Source organism: Schistocerca gregaria, chromosome 3 (genome assembly GCF_023897955.1).
Source record: "Schistocerca gregaria isolate iqSchGreg1 chromosome 3, iqSchGreg1.2, whole genome shotgun sequence".
Classification (NCBI taxonomy): domain Eukaryota; kingdom Metazoa; phylum Arthropoda; class Insecta; order Orthoptera; family Acrididae; genus Schistocerca; species Schistocerca gregaria.
The window spans coordinates 356746199-356763321 of record NC_064922.1 but is presented as its reverse complement, the minus strand read 5'-3'; the positions used below and the strand labels follow the sequence as shown (position 1 = coordinate 356763321).

At 47.7% G+C, this 17123-nt stretch overlaps 1 protein-coding gene across 1 annotated transcript in view; it reads left to right on the top strand.

Annotated features, from left to right (window-relative positions):
* Window positions 1–17123, top strand: part of LOC126355392 (sialin-like) — a 100399-nt gene that overhangs the window by 69841 nt on the left and 13435 nt on the right. Inside the window, exon 9 of the mRNA XM_050005689.1 lies at window positions 14096–14216. Coding sequence (XP_049861646.1) covers window positions 14096–14216 — 121 coding nt within the window. The remainder of the gene's footprint in view (window positions 1–14095; window positions 14217–17123) is intronic.

The window sequence follows — 17123 nt, the reverse complement described above, 5'->3', positions numbered from 1 at the left end:
TGGGACGGGTCCTCAGTGCATATCCCAGGATTTTCGAGGGCGGCTGCTTCTCAGTGGCACTGACCCACAGTGGCAGTAAAGCATAGGGCTTCCAAGTGCCTGAATGGTCAGAGAGCTGTCGAGGGTTCGGGGTCTGGTGACTGTGGTGGCAGCTGCAGGACGGTGTTGTCTGACACAGAGTGGACATCATAAAATAGCCCAGTTGTTCGATTGCAGCTGGCTGACCTCGAGCGGTATTAATACAGCAGTCTGGTGGCTGACCATGTGGAAGGAATACCACTGTCACATTGCTCCGTGTCATCGACGACTCTGTTCCTAGCACTGAATCTTCTCGAAGAGTGATGAGTACCGGAGGCATCGTTATTGCCTCGCAGATGTAGATCAAAGCACAGAAGCGGCCACTGATCTACGGTGGCAGGTGTCCAAAACTCGCCGCTCTGCTATTAGGTGCTCAACAGTACGGTTAAATAGCAAATTTTTCTTCATTTCTTAAACAATAAGCCCAGATGAATGATAATAACACGAATTGTCCCTAGTTATCTATACCACCGAGCAGATTTTTGGAAATTTTCCGCTACAGACTCTTCAGGTAAATAAAAACGACGCCTCACAAAGAACGTACGCAAATTTGTCACAAATTCCAGAATGATATTTTCACTCTGCAGCGGAGTGTGCGCTGATATGAAACTTCCTGGCAGATTAAAACTGTGTGCCCGACCGAGACTCGAACTCGGGAGCTTTGCCTTTCGCGGGCAAGTGCTCTACCATCTGAGCTACCGAATCACGACTCACGCCCGGTACTCACAGTTTTACTTACAGAAGCTCTCCTGCGAACCTTGCAGAACTAGCACTCCTGAAAGAAAGGATATTGCGGAGACATGGCTTAGCCACAGCCTGGGGAATGTTTCCAGAATGAGATTTTCACTCTGCAAGGTTCGCAGGAGAGCTTCTGTAAAGTTTGGAAGGTAGGAGACGGATACTGACAGAAGTAAAACTGTGAGTACCGGGCGTGAGTCGTGCTTCGGTGGCTCAGATGGTACAGTCGGCTCTCAGCCGTGGCAGCGTGCGGACGGCTCCGCGCGCCGGCCCCATGCTCCGCTGCAGGTTTGTTTACTTCCGCGTCGTAGCTTTAAGGCTCGTGTCCGTCCACCGCGAGCAACATGTCGAGCGCTTACCGCCGTGCGACCCTTAAAGTTTCCTTCCCAGCTGAACAAGCGCGACCTCGTGCACATGAAGTTGAAACGTTCCTACGTGAAGAAGTTCGTTTAGATCCTAACCACGTTATCGGAATCCATTTTTCGATCACGAGTAGTGTAGTTCATATTAAAATGACAAACACCGAGGTGTGTGAAGATGTTATTCGCCGCTATACCAATGGACTTAAGTTCAAATACTCTGATGGTCACGTCGGAGCAGTAACACTTGAACTCGCAGAATACGGTCAACGCACGATTAGGGTGTTTGAACTACCATTTGAAGTGCCGAAGGACGTAGTTGTCTCTGCGTTACAACCATACGGTAACGTCATCGGTTACGTAGAGGAAAAATGGCAAACCTTCACGACCTACCATGTCCTTAATGGAGTGCGTCAGGTAAAAATTGAACTGAAAAAACACATACCATCATACCTGACAATTGGCGGTGTGCGAGCCATTGTCATGTACGACGGCCAACCACGAACATGTGCGGGTTGTGGACAAGAAGGCCACGTCAGATCCGCCTGCATGCGACGCGGCCTGATCCAAACGCCGGTCGGCGAGGAAGCGTCCCCAGCGGTGATCACTCAGATCCCTGTCACATATGCCAGGGCTGCCCAGGAAGGTAGCACCTCTACACAGGGTCTTCCTGCTCTGTTGACGTCGTCTGATCAGGCAGATGCAACCGCTACTGAGATTCCTTCTGAGGTGCCACAGACGCCAGATCCTGACCTTCCACATCATTGCAGCACTGTGACTGAAAATGCTGCTGAGAGGGATGTTGATCCGGGAGTGGTACCTACTTCTGCTTTCCTTCAGACTGGTCCGGAGTCAGACGAAGGCCACCCGCAATCAGACTCGGAACGACCTGTTCGAAAACAAGGGTCGACACGAAAGAGAAAGAAACGTAGCCGTACACCACCTGATGAATCCATTCTACGGATGGATGCCAGAGATGCAGAACCAAAGATGGACGATAAACCGCTCTATGATGTCCAAACGTCTGATGCGAAGGACCTGCCACAGGCGACCACTGGCAACGATCACCCCTCCTTACTGGCGCCGTCGCCCCCACAGGTCGACGTTGAAGAGAGTCTATCCGCTGAGCCGAAAACTACGTCTCCTCTCCACATGGATGATGTACACAGCCGGTACCCTACCGCAGTATCAGTCTCCTGGGCAGACGACGTGGAGATCGAAGGGACTGGGGTGGACGGTGCTGATGATGGGGCGCCCCCATCGGTTGCGCCCGCGCCCGCAAACTCTCCACAATAGCAACCTCTTCCGCGGACCGGCAAGATCGACGACCTCTCGCCCCTGAAGAAGCAGCCCCACCTGTGCCTGTGGGACTCCAACACCAGCATTATCGTGTCGCAACGATTAACCTCGCGACCATTCGTGCGCCCCACAAACTAGCGCTGCTCCGCGATATGATTTATGATGAGGACATTGATATTGCGCTTTTTCAGGAAGTGCATGTCGCCGATTTTTCACCACCACATGGCTTCACGGCGCATCTTTCTCCCGCTTCGGACACCGGTAGTGGTGTTGCCATCATCTTACGAGAAGGTCTTCCTGCCGAAGATGTCCTATACCTCCCCAACGGCAGAGGTATGGCCCTTACTCTCTTTGGTGTACGCATCGTCAACATTTATGCGCCGTCGGGCTCCAGCTACCGTCGTGAACGCAATGCCTTCTTCGCAGATGAAGTTACATCCCTTTTTATGGGACCACACGATGACTGGGTCATGGGTGGAGACTTCAACTGCACCCAGCGACCTCAGGATCAATTGCCGCGTCACTCACCATGCGCAGCTCTGGAAACAGTCGTGACTCGGCTACAATTTGTCGACACGTGGAGACATGTTCAAGGTGATCGTTTGGGCTTTACGTACTACATTGCGCACTCCTCTAGCCGACTGGATCGCATCTACATCTCGCGATCCCTAATTCAACACACACGACAGGCTGAAATCTGGCCTGTTGCTTTCTCAGATCATGAGGCTTACTTCTGTGATGCTGTTCTCACAAGACAGGCAGTATGGCACGGACATGATTTATGGAAACTGAACACGGCACTTCTTAATTCACCTGACTGTCGACTTTTAATAGAAGACACTTGGATCACATGTAATAGACGCCGTCCCATGTATCCGTCTACCATATCCTGGTGGATCCATTGTGCAAAACCTGCTCTTCGAAAAACTTTGATCCGGTATGGCAAAGATGTTGTCGCCTGGAGGAAGAGCACTATGGACTTTTACTACAGGATCCTACGAGAATGCTCCACGATGCCAGCCTCCCCTGAGCGCCATACAAGGATAAACCATGCTAAGGCCCAAATCTCGAATCTCATGCGAAGGCATTTGGAAGGAGCGATAGTACGATCTCGTACTGCTGATCGCATGCCTCATGAACATCCATCTATGTACCATATCATCCAAGAACGCCAACATCGTCACCGAAAATTTATTCCCATCCTAACAGACCAAGATGGGCATCGCTATGTAACCCAATCTGCAATAGGGAATGTGCTTCACGCCCACTACCAGCAGCTCTACGCCGCAATTCCACATTCCCCAGAGTTGATCGAGGAAGTCTCACAGCTCAACTTCGGTGGTCTCCCAGGAGATGCGGCGATTGACTTGGTGTCAGAGGTGACTGATGATGAAGTCCGCGATGCGATCCGAGCAGGAACCATCAATCGCTCCCCAGGACCCGACGGTCTTCCCCTCGAATTTTATCGCATCTTCCGTGATTTGTTAGAGTCCACCTTCACCTCCATATGTCGGGAACTGATGTCTCCGGAAGTACCTGTGCCGGACTCTTTCATGGAAGGAATTATTATTCCTGTACATAAACCGCATGGTGGCAACAATATCAGTGATTATCGGCCCCTCACCCTCCTTAACAGTGATATGAAAATCTTCACTCGCCTTTTGGCGGCACGACTTAAAACCGTTGCCCGATATGTTGTGTCGCCAGACCAAGCATCTTTGGGAGGGGATAATAATATCCGCACGGCTTTATGCCGCTACAGGGATATGATCGCCGTTACCCAGGCACAACGCCTCTCTGGGGCTTTAGTCAAGCTTTAGTCAAGCTTTTGATAGGGTTGACCATTCGTTCCTACGGCCGTTCTCCACCATATTGGTTTCCCAGTTGCCGTTATCACGGTAGTGATGCGCCTTCTGCGGGGTGCCTCTTCCAGGATTATGTACAATGGCAGACTCACTCCTCCGATAAAAATAGGTCGATCCGTACGTCAAGGTTGCCCTCTATCAGCGATTTTGTACGCCTTTTCCTTGGAATGCTTGCTATGTGGGCTCAGACAACGTTTGGTAGGGTTGTCCATAGATCGATACCGATTCTGTTGCACGGCCTATGCTGACGATGTAGTCATCTGTTTACGTAATGCCGACGAGGTTCGAGCTGTTTTGACGTGGGTAGCGACTTATGGTGAGGCGTCGGGTAGCTCTTTAAACGTACGTAAGTCACAAGTTATGTTCATTGGCACGGGACTCCCTGTGGAGTGTATTACACCTCTCACCGTTGATACCATTCGCTGTTTAGGAACAGACTTTTCATCTGATCTCCGGCGTTCAGCCGCCATCAACTGCAGACGCCTCCTTTTAATGATCAGAGCAGGTCTTATGGACCATCGCCTTCGATCCCTAGATATTCTCCAACGAGCTCGATATGTCAATATATATATCGCATCCCGAGTTCCCCATGTAGCACAAGTTCTACCTTTCCCGCTTACTGTGGCACGTCGCATGTTGGCAGCGATGGCATCTTTCGTCAGCTCTGGGCTGTTGTTCAAAGTTGACTATGCAACCCTTACTCTTCCCCGTGAACGAGGTGGGATAGGTCTGTTTCACGTGCCGGATAGAGCTCGCGCCCTATTTGTCAACTCCCAGATGACGGTATGGACACGATGCCCAACGAGCCTCACTGGTCTCCTCCTGACGGCATATACGCCGGTCTCACTGTCAGCCCCAGTGATGATCTCGGACGTTCCGGTCCAGTTACATTATATACGATACTTCTTTCTTGAACTCAGTTATCTACGCCTCACCTTACCAAGACAGCTTTTACTCAAGACAAAGGCAGTATACAATGTCCTCCAATTAGGTCGTCCACCTAACCCGATGGAACAAAAGTTCCCCCAGGTAGACTGGCGTCATGTATGGCGCGCGGTTTTTGCCCGTTACCTTGACACGAATGTTCAATCTGTCTGGTACCTAACTGTCAATGGTAAGCAAATCAATCAATCTCGCCTTCATCGTATCCACCTCGCCCAATCACCTCTCTGTTCCACGTGTGGAGTCCCAGACAATGATGAACATCGGTTTGTTTGCGCACCGGCGGAGGAGGTTTGGCACTTGATTCGTCTTATTGTCGCTTTTCTAACGCGGGACATTCCGGATCGGATTACTCCCCTTTCATTATTATTTCCGGATCGTGAATATTTTCCTCGTACAAAGACCAATGCTGTGAATTGGATTCGCGGACATGCCATTCACTACCTATTTGGACAAACTGTACTCGATTTTTGGACATACCTCAATGACCGTCATTATGTCGTTGTCTGTCACCCAAAATACAGACAATTTTTCTCGAACTTCCTTGGGAGTGCTTCCCACGACCCACCTCGCAGCTGGAATGTGTTAAGCCAAGAGAGAAGAACGTTTCCTGTTTGAACCAATGAACATTTCTGAACAATTGAACAGAACACATCAATTTCGAGAAGACGTGACTCAACATATTACCAGTGGGGCGCAGTAGGCCTCTGATCAATGACACAACAAAACTAAACAAAAACAAACAAATAATAACATAACAACAATAAAAATAAAAATAAAATTCAGAAAAAGAAGATTTTGTTTTGTTTGTAAGGATAGCCCTAACCTTGATTTCCTATATTTACCCTGGTACATAGGCAGGTTTAGTCAGGAGCCAACGCCTGAAGTGGAACAAATTTTTTTTCTTTTTTTAGGATGAAAAGTGGCGGTGGCACTTGGTTCTTTTTTTTAGTTCCATTTTATAAAAGGGTTAACTAATATAAAAAAGTAAAAAAAAAGAATTAAAAAAACAAAAAAGTGGTTAAGTAATAAAAAAAAGATGGTAGAGCACTTGCCCGCGAAAGGCAAAGGTCCCGAGTTCGAGTCTCGGTCGGGCACACAGTTTTAATTTGTCACAAATTGATTTTCACACAGGTATCGACGGAAAAAGCAAAATCGTAAATTTTGTCGGCCAGTGGATGAATGTGTAACGCTGCAGCGCTGTTTCACCACGTAGCTTGCAAGGATAGTAAACTGAGGACATGTCAATACCTGGGCATTAAGTTTCACAAGCTTCAAACCATATGCTCGATTGTACAGTAAGTATGCCTCGCAGACAGGCACATGAAGAACATGTGCAGATATCAGCATTTGAGAGAGAACTTGTGGTTGGGCTCAAGGAAACCGGCTGAAGTAATCGGCGAATCGCTCTAAGTTTCAGTAGGAGCGATGTCACTGTTCGAGAATTTTGGCAGGAACGGGCAACCATGGCCGAACACAGCGTCAATAAGGTAGCGGTCGACTTAGAGGGGCGACAGAACTTGAGGACTGAGCAGTCGTCCAAGAGGCACTCAGTCCCGGATTCATCATTACCATCGATCCAGCGTGTAGCTGGTGCTTCGGTGGCCACAAGAACCACTCATAGGCGGCTTACAGAAAGGCGGATGAGCTCATGGTGCCCATTGCGCTGACTATCATTGAGGTCTGTACGCCAACAAGAGGTGGTGTCGGGCACATTCCGCCTGCAGTCTCTTTGGCTGGATTATAATTGTCTTCACTTCTATGAACTGAGCCCCGATTACTAGCAAAGACTTGTCTAGACGGTGGTGGGATACCAACCTGACCGTCACCCGCCATATAGCCCGACAGCCAACCCCGTTGGTTGTTATCCACGCTGACCTTACAGTACAGCTGTATGTCGACGATATTCTACGCCTCGTTTTGTTGCCTTATGGCAAGCCATCTTGGGCTTAAATTTCAGCAGCATAATTCCTGCCCACATAGTGCCAGAGTTTCTGATGGATGTTCCATAACATCGCGCCTTCCATTTTACTGTGTAAATGAGCTTGACTTGACCACTACTACGAGCATTTACATAGTAGAAGGTTACAAAAAATTGATTCGTTTGCTTCCCTGAGCAGAGAATGCCAACGGTGATGATTTAAACCTCCAGACAAAAGGGGCTTTGCTACGTACTGGAGGCTGGAAAAGGGTACCAAAGAAACGCCGAGGCTCTTCATACCTAAGGAAAGGAAAAAACCTGCTATCGCCGCATATGGATGCAATACAACATTTTTTTTACGTCTACATCTACACCTACACTCTGCAAACCACCGAGACATTCATGGCAGGGGGTACGTCCCTTTGTACCCCTTATTAGAGTTTCGTCCCGTTCCATTCACGTGTGGGGCGCGAGAAGGATGATGCTTTGATTGCGTCTGAGCGTGCAGTAATTATTCTGATCTTATCCTCACGATCCCTACGTGACTGATAAATAGAGGGTTATATACTAGAGTCGTCATTTAAAGCCACCTCTTGAAACTTTGTTAGCACAGTTTCTCCAGTTCAGTCCAGTTTCTTCAACATATCTATAACATTCTCCCACGGGTCAAACAGACCTGTAACCATTCGTGCTGCCCTTCTCTGTACACGTTCAGTATCTCTTGTTAGTCCCATTTGGTACTGGTCCCATACACTTGAGCAATATTGTAGACTGGATCCCACAACTGAGTTTTAAGCAATATCTTTTGTAGGCTAATTGCATTTCCCTAATATTCTACCACTAAACCTAACTCTACGACCTGCTTTACCCATGACTGAACCTATGTATTGAGTTATGAGTTCTTTCAAACGCCTACAGATCATCTCATAATTCCATAAGGCTGTTCAATCAACAGATCCAGTTTTTCAATTTTTTCAGCAGATATGTTGCAAAATTGACTTGATCTCAGACAGCAAAACCCGGATGATTGAGGTCAGGTGATATTGGAGGCCAAAGTAGAGGTCCTGTTGGACCTAGCACACGAAGATCGCAGGTCGACAGAACACGCACACATCAAAAATGGTTGAAATGGCTCTGAGCGCTATGGGACTTAACATCTGAGGTCATCAGTCCCCGTGAACTTAGAACTACTTAAACCTAACTAAGGACATCACACACATCCGTGCCCGAGGCAGGATTCGAACCTGCGACCGTAGCAGTCGCGCGGCTCCAGACTGAAGCGCCTGGAACCGCTCGGGAACACCGGACGGCCACACACACACATCGTCCAGTTTAGTGTACACAAAGTAAACAAAAACAATTCACATTTAATCACGCAGTAGTTACATTCACAAACGAGCTCCTTTACGGCAAATAATTTTTAGTGCGAATTTTCATAATTTTCTGTTCAAACTTCTGTTGCCTACACACGACACCATGTTGTGACGTCACGCACAACGTCTACAGGCTTTCTTTTTTTTAGGAAGTGCTGGTTCGGTCTCTCTATCTTGGATCATTTTGGAGCATTATGTGCTGTCTTACAAGAGCAGCAAAATGTGGTAGATTCCCATCACATGTGTACCAAGGACCATAGGTGAAATTCGAGCTCTTTTAGATGAGATTAGCCGGAAAGTTTACTTTTCAATACATTTACACTGACTAGGACCATATTTCATTCTAAAGTTGGTGGCGGTGGTTAGCATGAACATCTTCGCAATTATCTTGTAGAAGGCTCGTTTGTGGTTCCATGTTTACTGGCATGGTTTTGCTTCCATTATCCTATACTTTCACCTGTGTCTGTGTACGCTAACAATTATGATACCCCCTATATAGTGCAGTATGATTAGTGTTCTGTTGGCTTCATAGTTACCGATTGTGATGTCAAATATAGCTGTGGTCTCATACCAAAAACGTTCCGTCTAAAGGAGGTAAATGGAGCCTAAACCTTTCTCCGTACCTGAAATTGCTAGCGCACCTTATGACAATGCTCTGCCGCTTAAAATCTTTGTGCTGTATTAAACTTTCTTCGTCAGCTTTTGAATGGCGACTGGAGGGTATATACACAGCATAAAGTTCCTTCTCAGCGGACTATATGCAAATTTCACATTTAAATGATAGACTCATTTGGTACGTCCCATGGAGTGGTGGTGATAATCCGTCAGTTGGATAAAAACTTTAAATTCATAGACAACTTGGTTCTATCAGAGAAGCGGGGGGTTTCATCCTATATCTGTTCTCCCTTGTGTCGTCAACGATGGGTGGTGTAGGAGTCATTCTTCCGGTCTGTCAGGATGGTATTCGGTTCCCAGCTGGGAGTTGTATGTTCGATCAGGTCTCGAGAGCTGCAATAATCCCTCGGAGTTGAAACTGGCTGGACAGACAGCGTTCAGGCAAACACTTTATTATTCCACCAAGCTGGGGCCGATGTAGATGCACCGGACTCGGTGACCGAGCAGTTCTAGGAGCTTCAGTCCGGAACCGCGCGACTGCTACGGTTGTAGGTTCGAATCTTGCCTCGGGCATGGATGTGTGTGATGTACTTAGGTTAGTTAAGTTTAAGTAGTGCTCAGATCCTTTTGAACCATTTTGAGACGCAGGTGCGTGCAGCGTGGTATCGACCCAAGTGCCTTCGTGTCAGAGAACTGCCCTGAAGGTCATACAAGCTGCTAGGGGCCAACGCACTGACTGGTTCCTGAGCGTTATTGGCGTCCAGCTGAGGCTAGGCCATAGGGGAGATGACTGGCACAGCCAGCGGTGCGTAGGTGAAGATGACGACGTCGAGGAGAGGTGATATGACGAACCGAGCTTTGAAGGAAGGAAAGAGGATTAGAGTTTAATGTTCTGCCGACAGCTCAGTCATTGGAGACCTAGCACAAGCTCGGTGGACTACGAAAGGATGGGAAAGGTAATCGGCCGTGCCCGATTCGGAGAAACCATTCCAGCATTTGCCTAGCGCGGGTCAGTGAAATCATGGAAAACTTAAATCTGGGTCGTCCTCCCGAATCACAGTCCAGCGTGCTGACCCCTACTACGCCGCCTCTCTCAGTGCCTGAATTCCAGACAATGCCTGCGTGCCTTCAGGACAATAATTGCAGGTCCGTTGCTCGAATTTCCTTACTCAGTCCATACCGTAACACCCTTGGTCATCATTTCACACACTTTTCATCTAAATAAAACACTCGCCACGAAGCTGACCCACCGCACACCGTTTCAGAATTTAGGTGTGATTTACATCGGGGTGCAAGCTTTTCAAATGTACGATATTTGCATTGCTTGTGCGAGCTAACATCCCAAAGATGTTCTGGCTCACATGCGGTTCCTCTTCGTCGAAATGTCTTGGCTCAAACTGGCGTAGGGGTTGAGCCGCACGTGTTGCATTACACGCCCTGATTAAATTGTCTGGCTGATGGAAAGTTTGCGAAATACGAAATTAACATAACATATAATAACAGTAATAATAATATCTGGAATTAAATTAACGACCCATAAATGATGTAGGCCATACAATTGCAATTTGGTTAGAATAATGTTTATTCAGAAAGAAAAGTAATAGTGAAAGTGGTCGTATTTAGATTTCCTGTTACACTCAGCGCATATCCATTTGTCAAAGTTAGATCATTCACAATCTCATCGCTAAATACAAGTTACGCGAAAAGTTACAGTTCACACCAGGTGAGTAGCTGCTCACCACTGAGCCCCGCGATACCACACAACGCGAAATTTGCTTCACTTCCTACCTGCCTAAAGACCGACCGTCCGCTTTCGCGTCTGCATTCAAACTGTACCCTTTGGCGTCTCGACGAGAACTGCCCTCTGTCCGTCACCGACTGCGTTTCGGGCGCGCCGAACAACTTCACTCAACTGACGAGCGGAGTTCCCTTTCCTGAAGCCGTCCATCTGATTGACTACAGCTTATTCTACATTACTTCACGTTTGAATATTTTTAAATAAACAAAGCTTGACCACTTTCACGCTCTAAATAAAGTAACAATAACATTCATTCCACAATAAACGCTACATTCTTTTACATAAAACCAATACAATTTCCATCTTAACTTTGAATGTCACGGCCAGTAGCCTTGCACCAATTTGCTTTCTGATAAATAAAAAATGAACAAAACTAACTATTATGCACTAAACTTTACAACAAATATTCTACACTCCTGGAAATTGAAATAAGAACACCGTGAATTCATTGTCCCAGGAAGGGGAAACTTTATTGACACATTCCTGCGGTCAGATACATCACATGATCACACTGACAGAACCACAGGCACATAGACACAGGCAACAGAGCATGCACAATGTCGGCACTAGTACAGTGTATATCCACCTTTCGCTGCAATGCAGGCTGCTATTCTCCCATGGAGACGATCGTAGAGATGCTAAATGTAGTCCTGTGGAACGGCTTGCCATGCCATTTCCACCTGGCGCCTCAGTTGGACCAGCGTTCGTGCTGGACGTGCACACCGCGTGAGACGACGCTTCATCCAGTCCCAAACATGCTCAAAGGGGGACAGATCTGGAGATCTTGCTGGCCAGGGTAGTTGACTTACACCTTCTAGAGCACGTTGGGTGGCACGGGATACATGCGGACGTGCATTGTCCTGTTGGAACAGCAAGTTCCCTTGCCGGTCTAGGAATGGTAGAACGATGGGTTCGATGACGGTTTGGATGTACCGTGCACTATTCAGTGTCCCCTCGACGATCACCAGAGGTGTATGGCCAGTGTAGGAGATCGCTCCCCACACCATGATGCCGGGTGTTGGCCCTGTGTGCCTCGGTCGTATGCAGTCCTGATTGTGGCGCTCACCTGCACGGCGCCAAACACGTATACGACCATCATTGGCACCAAGGCAGAAGCGACTCTCATCGCTGAAGACGACACGTCTCCATTCGTCCCTCCATTCACGCCTGTCGCGACACCACTGGAGGCGGGCTGCACGATGTTGGGGCGTGAGCGGAAGACGGCCTAACGGTGTGCGGGACCGTAGCCCAGCTTCATGGAGACGGTTGCGAATGGTCCTCGCCGATACCCCAGGAGCAACAGTGTCCCTAATTTGCTGGGAAGTGACGGTGCGGTCCCCTACGGCACTGCGTAGGATCCTATGGTCTTGGCGTGCATCCGTGCGTCGCTGCGGTCCGGTACCAGGTCGACGGGCACGTGCACCTTCCGCCGACCACTGGCGACAACATCGATGTACTGTGGAGACCTCACGCCCCACGTGTTGAGCAATTCGGCGGTACGTCAACCCGGCCTCGCTCAAAGTCCGTCAACTGCACATACGGTTCACGTCCACGCTGTCGCGGCATGCTACCAGTGTTAAAGACTGCGATGGAGCTCCGTATGCCACGGCAAACTGGCTGACACTGACGGCGGCGGTGCACAAATGCTGCGCAGCTAGCGCCATTCGACGGCCAACTCCGCGGTTCCTGGTGTGTCCGCTGTGCCGTGCGTGTGATCATTGCTTGTACAGCCCTCTCGCAGTGTCCGGAGCAAGTATGGTGGGTCTGACACACCGGTGTCAATGTGTTCTTTTTTCCATTTCCAGGAGTGTATTACCTACTTTTTCAATAATGTGTCACTCTGTCATCGTTCAATGTGTTTTGTGTGGAGAAAATGGTGATCTGATTCTTAACTGTAAATACTGATAATTTAAGTTTACTATATCTTGTAAACAAAAAATGTTACAGAGGTGATATTTACAACGTTTGTCATTTTAATGATGTACTTCTATATGAAATGTCGATCGTTAAGGTCGACCAAAGCGTTCCGATTTTGGCATTCAGATCTTTGTTACAAAACTTGTTAATTTCACTTTAACTCTAAACCCTAAACTATTATAGATATGATCAACATTCAAGTTTATTGAGATGAAAATTTATGGCAGATTAAAATTCCTGTGGCTCGATTCCCTGCATTGTATTGTATGTTAATCGGGGACTTAGAAACGACGGAAAGGCTTCGTCCCCGCCGCAGCCGCAGTGGTCCACAACCCCACGACGACTACCGCTGTCCACTTCACCCCTCCGCCGCCCCACACCGAACCCAGGGTTATATTCCCTGGATTACTACTGAATTAGGTAGTTTTCATAAATGTTTCCCTTTATGGCCAATCTTAGGTACGCCATATTAAACACTGCTACGTTTCCTTGGCCACAAAAGTCTTCTACTGGGTTTCCCTATGGCGTAGGTTCTCGTCTGTCTCACTCGCACACTACAGCGCTTAGGCCTCAATAGACAATAGACGCCTGTGAGTTTCAAATGGTTCAAATGGCTCTGAGAACTATGGGACTTAACATCTGAGGTCATCAGTCCCCTAGAACTTAGAACTACTTAAACCTAACTAACCTAAGGACATCACACACATCCATGCCCGATGCAGGATTCGAACCTGCGACCGTATCGGTCGCGCGGTTCCAGACTGCAGCGCCTGTGAGTTTCCCCATCTCGTGATGAATCTGAGCCCTTTGTCTCACACGGTCCTGGACGACAGGGTTCGTTTCACAATTCCTATAGGCTGAATTTTCGGCCATACACTTAAATGAGAGCGAAATGCTCGTTAACTCACAATCGCATGTTCCATTTAACAGATGTGTCACTTGTCACTGACTGTGATGAATACGTTTGGAATATAGTGTGGTGTTAATAAAAAAATTGATTTGTGGTGCTTATATTTTATTAATTTATGAATCTTGGGAGAGTCGCCTTGACAGCACCACAGAAAACCAAATAAAAACAAGAGCCAGTTAGATATTGACATTTTGGCGTAACTTGATATCCTTAGATCCCACGTTCACATGCTAAAACGTAACACAGAAAATAAACACAATCTTGTTTTGTGTGTATACAGCCAACGCGTTCAGCTTGGAATGCCGTCTTCTACCTGTCGTCTGCGGTAGCCGCCGTGTCGTACTTAATCTACGCTGTGTTCACTACCGCTGACGAGCAGCCATGGAACGTGCCACCCTCAGGTGAGTGCTGAAAAGTAGACGTCATGATACATCCAACACATAGTACGTGGCGCTGTAAGTAAACATTATTGAGAAGTTACAACACCACTAGCATTTAGCTGTAGCACAGTATCTTGTATGTCGATTTAATCAAGGGCACTTGGAAATTGTTTTGATGTCCCACCAATCACATCACTGGTCACCAGTGCCACTTAAAACGAAAAGCCGAACAAAAGTCAACAGAAGACGATATAAGTTCATATTGTTAGCATCGCGTATTTGTGAAGTCGGAGTGTGTTAGGCGTCCCAAGAAGGTCGTACTGTATTCTACAGAATTTGTTTGAAACGAACTATGTAGAAGACCTGCAACAAACTAGCTGCAGTAAACAAAGAGTAATGTGTCATAGTGATCATGGGCAGACCACTTTGCAACATACATAAACAAAGGCCTTACATCACATCAGCATTCTTCTGAAATCAATCGTGGCACTGCAAAAAGTAGAAGTCGACACGCTAGACGGTATACTGCAACCGACCTATCAGCGAGAGAGACAAATTCTGCATTCGGTAAAGCCAGTATCAGCGTGACAGGTAAGAACCACAACGGCCCGCCCGGTTAGCCGTGCTGTCTAACGCGTTGCTTTCCGGACGGGAAGGCGTGAGGGTCCCCGGCACGAATCCGCCTGGCGGATTAGCGTCGAGGTCTGGTGTGTCGGCCAGTCTGTGAATGGTTTAAGGTGGTTTCCCATCTGTCTTGTCTAATGCGGATTGGTTGCCCGTATTCGGCCTCAGTTACACTATGTGGGCGATTGCTGCTCAAAGGCTTTCTCCACGTACGCGTACACCATAATTACTCTACCACGCAAACATTGGGGTTACGCTCGTCTGGTGTGAGACGTTCCCGTGGGGTGTCCACTGGGGTCGAGCCCACAGTAACCCTGGGTTTGTGGGCCGGCGGTGGGGTGAGTGGACTGCTGTAGCCTGTTGTGGGTTGTGTACCACTACGGGCTACGGCGCCAACGAAGCCTCTCCATCATTTCTAGGTCCCCAGTTGCATACAATACAACTTAGAAATGCACATAAAATCGCTAAATATTTTTAGAGAGTTGCTTCAGCAGGATCAGTTGTGGGAGAATAGATAGGTTTTGGGATTTCAAATGACGTCTGAGTTTAATAAGTCATTTATTTACTTTAGCGTCTCGACACATACCACACTACAATGATAGAGAATAAGTTTGTAATAAAACGAACATAAAGTCTCGTAAAACTGTATGAGAAATTGTTCCAACGTAACGAGCAACTACATTATCAAAACATAAAGGTCTCTAGAAGCTCAGTTTAATCAAGGATGTCCTGCTAACACTGTGGTAAGCTATTCATTTACTTGGAAGATTGCTTGAGAAATTCTACAAGCTTTCCTAATCCAAGCAGCTCGCAAATGCAAAATAAATAAGTCCGGCATCCTCGAAATAACGCAAATAATCAGGCAACTCAAGTTGCGTGGCAAATCCCGCAAATTCTGAACTGCTGAGAGAGCGGATAGTGGTGATGCCAAATGTGACACTTACTCCAAACTTAGCAAAAGTGTCCCAGGCCTTGCCGATCGCCACCAGATAGAGTTTGCCCGAATTGTCATCAGCAAGCACGCACCCCATTGGCCACCAGGAGCAGAAATCTCTCTCCCTCCGCACCAGGATCGCAAGTTTCCGTCATTATCCTCCTCGAAACGTTACTCCCCAAATTTTAGAACACCCCGAGTGGTACGCATAATTCAATGCTTCTGCCAACGTGACCATCGAAGTCTTCCCTTATGTCCATAAATAATGGGGAACTCTGCAGAAATTTTCCATTCTTGGCTTACAGAAAGCGTGTTGGTATCTGCTGCTAGCCGTGTTTCAGTCACTGATCGATCCTTTCGCGCGGAAGCACGGTGGCAGGTAAGATCATCTGATTAGATAACAAAATCTGGAGTTTAAGGCCACCAACTTTCTCATGGTGGCTGAGCAGCGTCACTGTGAAGCTTTCCTAGATTTGCGTACAGGAAGCTGAATTCGTGGTTCTCAGTACAAGCAGTGGTCCAGGGGCACACTGTCTTCAAAAGAGAGAACTGCATATGGCGACAAAGCACGGGGCAGGTGCTTACCGCAACCGACTCCCGCACACTCCAGTAGCCTGGAGACCCACGTCTCTTTTCTGGAGTCTCCGTGACTGAACTTCTGTGGTCATGCCAGACCCTGAGACGAACACGTGGTCCTGCTCGTTTCTAATGAGAAAATGTGAAACCTTCTTCCTGAGTTAGCAAGCCAAATTCTCTTCTCAAAAAAAGAGCCAAGTAATAAGTAGAAAAATAATCTCATATCACACAGTAATACGTGACTGTCGTGTCACACACACACACACACACACACACACACACACACACACACACGCGCGCGCGCGCGCGCGCGCGCGCGCGCGCGCCCACGCGCACAGAGAGGTCCAAAAAATGTATCCACTGTTTAAAAGTCCATAACTTGTAAACTAATTGACGGAGTCGTCTCATTTTTGGTGAAAGTGTAGCTTAAAGTCCAACTTAAAGATATCACTGTAGGTGTTCGAAATGGTCACCATTAACATCCACACACAGACGATGCCACCGAACTGCAGCACGAACTACTAACTGCAACGTGTTCAGTTGGATATTTGCACATGAATATACGATGGACTCTCGAGGTTCATCCAACGTGTGTGACTTTTGTCGATAAACGACGTCCTTTAATGTTCCCCACAGGTAAAAGTCCAGATGAGTTAGGACTGGGGAACGTGGTGGATACTCCACAGCACCTCTACGGCATATCCATTTTCCTGGTAGATTTTCGTCGAGATACACCCTAACACGATTTTGGTAGTGGGCTAGGGCACCATCTTGTTGAAAGTAAGCTCTTCTGT